This window comes from Sorex araneus, chromosome 1, assembly GCF_027595985.1.
Source record: "Sorex araneus isolate mSorAra2 chromosome 1, mSorAra2.pri, whole genome shotgun sequence".
In the NCBI taxonomy this organism is placed as follows: Eukaryota; Metazoa; Chordata; class Mammalia; order Eulipotyphla; family Soricidae; genus Sorex; species Sorex araneus.
The window spans coordinates 441,455,631-441,463,869 of NC_073302.1; the positions used below are offsets into that span (position 1 = coordinate 441,455,631).

General features: G+C 38.3%; 1 protein-coding gene across 1 annotated transcript; it reads left to right on the forward strand.

The window, feature by feature from the left end:
- The first annotated feature begins 5,035 nt into the window (after nucleotides 1–5,035).
- On the forward strand, nucleotides 5,036–5,989 carry LOC101554738 (olfactory receptor-like protein OLF3). The gene has a single exon (XM_004608316.2). The coding sequence runs from the start codon at nucleotides 5,036–5,038 to the stop codon at nucleotides 5,987–5,989; it is 954 nt and encodes a 317-aa protein (XP_004608373.2).
- The last annotated feature ends 2,250 nt before the right edge of the window (nucleotides 5,990–8,239 follow it).

The window sequence follows — 8,239 nt, forward strand, 5'->3', positions numbered from 1 at the left end:
GCAGAGGAATCGAACCCGGGTCAGTTTGCAAGGCAAATGCTCTACCTGCTGTGCTACCACTCTAGCCCAAGAACCTGTATACAAAATATATGAATTTTTCTTCCAGTGATAAAATTTCAGTAAAGTGATTAGGTGCATTGGTCAAATTCATAGACACAGAATTTGAACTGAGCCTGAAAATGTGGATCGTTGGCTCTCATTTTGAAAGGAGCTCTTGAAGGGGCTATAGGAATTGTTTTGTGGAGACTTGCTTGATAGATAAAATTATATTGTAAATGAATTCCATAATTAAACTATAGGAGATAAAAGGTGTAAACAAGTAGACACTTACTAAATTAAATAATGATAAAGTATATCATCAAAGTTGATTTTAATTTATTTTTATGTTTCTACATATAGATAGATTGGTCTTGACAAATAGACTCAGTGCACATGAAAAGTTATGTAACAAAATCCAAATGTAAGGTAGATAACAAGACCCCAAGGTAAAAACTAATTGCCCTTTCATGATATAAAACCACCTTTGAAATATCACATACTGGAGTGGCTTTGGATTAGGATGACATAAATGTCCTTCACCATCATGGTTGCATTCAGTACATATTACCTCTAAGTATTCATCCACAGGTCAGATAAGTTTTTCTCTAAAGGAAAGTGTCATTTGAATGACAACTGAATTGAATGAAGATATGGTGCTGGTCTATCTTGATCAGTATGAAAGAAAATATGTCTGTAAGCAACAGCATTTATTTTTATGCACTTGGCTTCCTGGTTCATGACTTCTGTTTTTAGCCAAGACTATACAGCTCCTTCAGTAAGGAGGACAAAATGATTAATACTGGAGCAATAGCACAGTGGTAGGGCGATCGCCTTTCACACGGCCAACCCATGCTCAATTCCTCCACCCCTCTTGAAGAGCCCGGCAAGCTACCAAGAGTATCCCGCCCGCACAGCAGAGCGTGGCAAGCTACTCATGGCATATTCGATATGCCAAAAACAGTAACAATAAGTCTCACAACGAAAGACGTTACTGGTGCCCGCTCGAGCAACTTGATGAACAACGGGATGTCAGTGACAGTGATAGTTGATATACACAATTGATATACACAAATACAGGAAAGAAAAAGCATTTTTCTTGTCTCTGTTAAGCTGTAGGGCAACTTAGCAATGATTTCTCTTTATAATGAATGGGGGAAAAAAGATAGTGGATTAATTACTAAGCATCAATGTGTTTTCCACATTGAAATTTAGAGACTGATTCAATGTTTGTCTCATCACACACTATTCAAATTAGCACAGACGTGTGAAAGTTATTCTTATTCTGAAAACTATGTAAATTTGGCACTGGAGTTACTGTAGTTGCTTCTATAAAGTGCATGTACTTTCTGGGTCTTTTCCAAAAGTTGGGTGATGGCAAAAGATAACTAATGAAGCACTCAGTAAACATATGAACTATTGTTGGTAGTTTAAAATGTTACATAATTGTAAATGCTTTAATGGGTGGAATACTTTTTTGGTTTTGTTTTATTTTTGGGCCACAGTCTTTGGTGCTCAGGGCTTATTTTCTCTCTGGGATCTCTTCTGGTGGAGTTTGGGTGACCACATAGAATGCCAGAGATTGAACCCTGATCTGCCACATGCAAACCAAACACCCTACCAATGTACTTAGGCCATAAATTTTACAATATATATTTTTGTTTGTTCTTTGGTTTTGGGCCACATTCAGTGATGTTCAAGGGATGTTCCTCATCCTACACACCCCTGTAGGGATCACTCCTGGTGGCGCTCAGGGGACCATATGGGATGATGAGGATTAAAACCAAGTCAGCTGTGTGCAAGGCAAGCGAGCACCTGACTTCCTGTAAGGTGCTTCCATCTTTCCAGCCTCTCAGGGGTTGAATATTACAATGTGCCAATGAATGTGGAAAAGGTATTGGTAACTATGTGTAAAGACTTGAATGCTTGAATCCTCCAGAAGAAAGTCAAGGCTTTCTAAGAAAATGTAACTTGTTTATTTATTTTGGTTTGGGGACTACACCTGGCAGTGTTCAGGGCTTACTCCTGGCTCTGCACTCAAGGATTACTCCTGAAGTGCTTGGGGGACCATATATGGTGCTGGTGGTTGAACCAAGGCCAGCTGCATGCAAGGCAAGCATGGTGAACTATCTCTCTGGCTCCCCAAACCAAGCCTTTTTTATTGTGGTCCACAGAGAAGTACAGAAACTAAATGCAATTTTTTAAAAAAAGCATTTAGAAGGTGGAGAGACACTACAGAGCTGTGGGTAGGACTCTTACCTTGCCCATGGCTGACCTGAATTTGATCCCCAGCATCACATATGGTCAAGAATAATTCCTGAGTGCAGAGCCAGGAGTAACCCCTGAACATCGCCAAATGTTGCCTCCAGACCAAATAAATTGATAATTAAAAAAAACCCCATTTGAACATTAATAAAGAAACACAATATTTAACTGGGCAGTGAGTTGACCTGGTGGTGGTGTGGGCTGCCAGGGCTGACAGAAATATGTGGTGTTGGGGAGGTTGTCCACCCAGACTCTGAGAAAGTTCAGAGTTTTCAGCCAAAAAACCCGGTGTACTTAAAATTTTTGGCAGTTTGTGTACCTGAAATTTCCTGCAGCGTGTCCTTTCAGTGGAGCTCAGTTGAATATAATACTAATGACTATAGTCTCTTTGCTATTCATTAGTTTCTGACAGTTATCTATCCTAAGCAACTACAACAGTGTATATTTTGACCAAAATCTCTTCTTGACCATCATTTCCTTGCACCTGGTAACTATTTTTCTGTCTCCATTTCTATGTACTTGATACTTTTATGTACTTTCACACATATAAGTGAAATGATGTATTTATTTTCCTTGTTAGGCTTATTTTACTTTGCATAATGTCCTGTAAATTTCCTCATGCTGTTGTGGAATTGCCTTCTCTTCAAAGACTGAAAAATACTCCGTTGCTTGTATATATATCACCATTTCTCTATCCATTCCTCTCTGATTGGACACGATACATTCCCATCATTGGAAACAATGCTACAATGAACACAGAGGCACAGATACTTTTTTCAAGGTAATTATTTATTAGCTTTGGGTATATGTAAGAAATGAGAGTGCTTAATCATATGTTAATTAAAATTTTGGGGGGTTTCTGGGCCATACCCAAGGGTGTTTAGGAGCTTACTCCTAGTTCTGTGCTCAGGGAATCATATATGATTTTAACTAAGGATTAAATCAGGGTCTGCTACATGGAAGGCAAGTACCTTAACCACAATACAATTTCTCAGGCCCCTAAACTGCCAATTTGAAAATAATATTATTGTTTTGCTATCAACTTGAGTTCTTTATATATTTTAGATATTTATCAGAGATTTTTAGTTTGATAGTCCCATTTGTTTATTTTTATTTTTTTTCTGCCTGATATTTTGGTGTTTATATGTCCCCAATACATTCCATGGCCAATGTCAAGTTTCCCTCTCCCCAAAAACTATTTTAGAAGTTTTCAGTTCTTAGATTTGTCTTTCATTAAAATTTTTTTTGCGTTAACTTTTGCATATGGTACTACATAAAAGTCTGACATTATTTTGTGTGGGTTTCCAGTTTTCCCCACATAAGTTATTCAAGATGCCATCTGTTCCCTAATGAGTAGCTTTGGTACCCTTTGTTGTTTATTAAAAATTTGTTATAGTTAAGGTAATATATTTACAAGGGTGTTGGCATTTAGAGTTTGGTGCACATAGTTACCTCACCATCACCGAAGTGCCCTGGATCCTTCCTTCACACCCCTCTGTCATCTCCAGTCGACTTACTCCTCCCCTCCCCATCTGGGGTTCTGTTTGTATTTTGAGACAGTAGATGCTTAGCTTCATCTGATGCTCCATTGATCTACATGTCTCTTTTTTTATCACAATATTATGCTGTTGTGGTAACTATAGCTTCATAATCTGTAGCACTGTAGCACTGTCCTCCCATTGTTCATCGATTTGCTTGAGCGGGCACCAGTAACGTCTCCATTGTGAGACTTTTTGTTCCTGTTTTTGGCATATTGAATATGCCACGGGTAGCTTGCTAGGATCTGCCGTGCGGGCGGGATACTCTTGGTAGCTTGCCGGGCTCTCCGAGAGGGATGGAGGAATAAACCCGGGTAGGCTGAATGCAAGGCAAACGCCCTACCTGCTGTGCTATCGCTCCAGTCATTTGAAGTAAATAACTATTATCCCTTCAGCTCTGTTATTTCTCAAATTTGATTTGGTGTTTTGGAGTCTTTTGTGGTTCCACATGAATTTTATGATAATTTCTCTATTTCTGTTAAAAAAGTACCATTTGAATTTTGGTAGCTATTGTATTGGATGCACATAGAATATTTTACAACCAGATTTGCTATCACTTTACTCTCTTGGTATTTTATAGTTTTATTGTACAGATATTTCATATTCTTGTTTTATTTATTTATAGTTTTTCATGTTATCATAAATTAGATTTTAAAGTCTCTTTAAATAAGTAATTGCCTGTGAAAAATCATGCCAATAAGTTTTGTATACTTATTTTCATTTTATCTAATTATTTTTAAATTATTTAAATAGTTTTATTTAATTATTTAATTTTTTATAGAAAGCCATTAGATGTCACTACATATAGGAGTATATCATTCAGACACTGGGATACTTTTACTTTTTCCTTTCTGTTCAGGATGTCTTTTTATTTTGTTTTTCTTCATTTCTTTTTCTGCATAGTACTAGAACATTTAAATTGGGATGTTTTATTTTCAGGTTTGAATGGGGATTTCCTACATCTTTTGAAGATTCTTGCATGTTTTTCTGCTGTGTGGTAGATATAATATATATTGGGATGTCATAAAGGCCTATAAGTGACATGAAACATCTAAGATTGACAACTATGGAGTATGTATGCATTGATTGTTTTTTGAAGTACCATGATTTACAATAATATTCATTATTTTTAACATTCTTTAGTTCTGTTATTTCTGATGCGCTATGCATGTTAGACATCTGATATTTTCGAAAAAATGGCAGCGGATAACCAGACTTGGGTGAGAGAGTTTATTCTCTTAGGCCTGTCCAGTGACCGGAACACTCAGATCTCTCTCTTTGTCCTGTTTTTGATCATGTATCTGGTGACAGTTCTGGGAAACTTCCTCATCGTTCTTCTGATCAGACTGGACAGCCGGCTCCACACGCCCATGTATTTCTTTCTCACCAACCTCTCCCTGGTTGATGTCTCTTACGCCACAACCATTGTTCCCCAGATGTTGGTGCATTTTCTCTCAGCACACAAAGCAATCCCCTTTGTGAGCTGTGCAGCCCAGTTATTTTTCTCCCTATCTTTGGGTGGAATCGAGTTTCTTCTGCTCACAGTGATGGCCTATGACCGCTATGTGGCTGTGTGCAACCCTCTGCGGTACTCAGTCATCATGCACGGGGGACTGTGCACTCGGTTGGCCGTCATCTCCTGGGTCAGTGGCTCTACCAACTCTCTCATGCATACTGCCATCACCTTTCAGCTGCCTATGTGTACAAATAAGTTTATTGACCACATATCCTGCGAGACCTTAGCTGTGGTCAGGCTGGCTTGTGTGGACACCTCCTCCAATGAGGTAGCAATCATGGTCTCCAGCATCGTCCTTCTGATGACCCCTTTCTGCCTGGTCCTCCTGTCTTACATCAAGATCATCTCTGCCATCCTAAAGATCCGGTCCACAGAGGGAAGGAAGAAAGCCTTCCAAACGTGTGCATCCCACCTCACCGTGGTAGTCCTGTGCTATGGCATGGCCATTCTGACTTACATCCAGCCCCGATCCAACCCCTCAGTGCTTCAGGAGAAGTTGATTTCTCTCTTCTATGCCATTCTGACACCCATGCTGAACCCCATGATCTACAGTCTGAGGAATAAGGAGGTGAAAGGAGCCTGGCAAAAACTATCAGCACAGTTATCGGGGCTGAACTCTAAACTAGGAACTTGACAGCTCACAAGTGTCAGAGAAAAATTTAACTCTGTCTTTGTCTCTCAACTCAGATGTTTCAGATATCAACTGTTTTGCTGGGGCAACAAATCAAAGAGATGATGGAAAATGTACTAATGAGGCTGGGTAGGAGGTTGAGGGGTTGAGTTGGAGTGCAGAATGGGAGACATTTTTATATTGCAGTGGCATATTCTATAGTCTGAAACACAGCTGTGACAGAATCTCTCACCCTCACTGAATCTTCATTCCATGACCTTAAAGTAATTGACAAAAACATCTACTGTCTGATTTGTCAACTTTGTTTATTGGATCCATTAAAGGATCTTACCTTGAAACACTTTTTTTTTGTCATCCATATTTGGCAAAAGGATATATTATCCACTGGTAACAATATGCATCTTCATATTGAATGACTCAGTTAAAGTATTGTGTATTAACATAAATGTGTGGCATAATAATGTGTAAGTCCATTGGTCATTCAGCAATTGTATGAATTACTGTTCTGAATAGAGTATTCCTGTAAAGGCTGATGAAAAATTTTTTTGTGATGGACCATTTATGTGTGTACATACTGACTCGGATATAAAAATAATTTAATAAAGAAACAAAGACCAATATTTCTGTTTTGTGTGATAGGATAAAACCAGTGTATTTTAAACAATAACATTAGTGCATAAGAAAAATATGAAATTTAGAAATTGTTAACATAGCATATGAACAATTTGACAAGACAAATACTGTGTCTACATGAGATTCCATTTAAAGAACTAAAAATATCTGAAAATTCGGCATTTGTTTTCTTAAATGTTGGAAGCAAAATTAAAACTAGCAATATAAATGAATAAAATTGAGGAGACAGCCTGAGAAAATTATTTCCTTAGGGAAGTCAAATAAGATAAAATAACTCTTTGAGTTATAAGGACCAGTCCTTTCCCCCTTCAGAGGTTGCCCTCAGGTCTTATATTAAGAGAGACTCCTTACACCATCTAAGTCCTCAAAGCACACAAAATCCTATTCAATCTTAGTAAGTATAAGGAGTAGCATTATCTGTGAGGGTACTTTGCTTCTGAAGATAAATGTTGGTAAAGTAAAAAGAGCTTTTACTTTGTCTTTAAAGAGTAACTAACAGGAAGATAGGTAAGAAGGGAGGAAAATAATCACCATTGTGGGTCTTCCAGAGCCATATCCCTTTGGTGTTAAGGGATTATGTGACCCGGGATCCAATCAGGGTTGGCGGTGTGCAAGGCAAGAGCTGTCACCTAGGTACTATCCTCTGATTCTATTTGTTCCTTTTGTCTTTTCTTTTCTATTTTGGCTTTTTGGGTCACAGCTGGTGATGCTCAGGGGTTACTCTTGGCTCTGCCCTCAGGAATCACTCCTGGTGGTGTTTGGGGAACCATATGCGATTCCGGGATCAAACCCAGGTTGGATGCATGCAAGGCAAACACCCTCCCCACTGGACAATCACTCTGGCCCTTGTGTTTTCAATAAATTAAGTTGCTTTGCGTTGAGTCATGAGAAGTTCAAAGGGTTCCATTGTACCTTTTGTATATGAACCAAAGAGGATTTTATTGATTTTTATTGTTCATAGTTCAGAGGAGAGATTCAGACATATATTTATTTATTTAAATTTTTTTTGAGGGGAGGGGGTCATACCAGACTGTGGTCAGGACTGTGCTCAGGACAGTGCTCCACTCCTGTGTTAGGGATCACTCCCGACAGTGCTTAGGGGTCTTATGTGGTGCTAAGGCTCGAACTCATGTCTGCCATGTACAAGACAAGTGCCTTCTTGATGTACTATCTTTGCTGAGTCTCAGTAAGATTTGAGAAAGGTGAAGGTTAATAATCTACAAAAGGTTTAGAGAAATGTTTAGTCTTATCTGTGGACACCAGAACCTCTGAAATCCTCCCAGAATATTCTAATACAATGATATACATAAAATGTTCAACTTACTTTGTTTTTTCTAATAATTAAAAATTATAAAAATGTTCTTTTCTTTTGAATAATATAAAAAAGGTGGTGGGTCATATTTAGCTACTAAGTTAAAGTGTATTATATTATTATAAGATAAATTGAGCAAAACGTAGAACAAGGTATACAAGGTATGATTATAACACAAAGTATAAAAGAAAGTCTTAGAAATTCACAAGAAAAGAGGATATATATTTCTGGATGGGCTGGAGCGATAGCACAGTGGTAGGGCGTTTGACTTGCACGCAGCTGACCTGGGTTCAATTCCTTTGCCCTTC

Bases quoted from the DNA above. Each gene is read 5' to 3' on its own strand.
- LOC101554738 (XM_004608316.2), top strand. From the start codon at position 5,036: ATGGCAGCGGATAACCAGACTTGGGTGAGAGAGTTTATTCTCTTAGGC.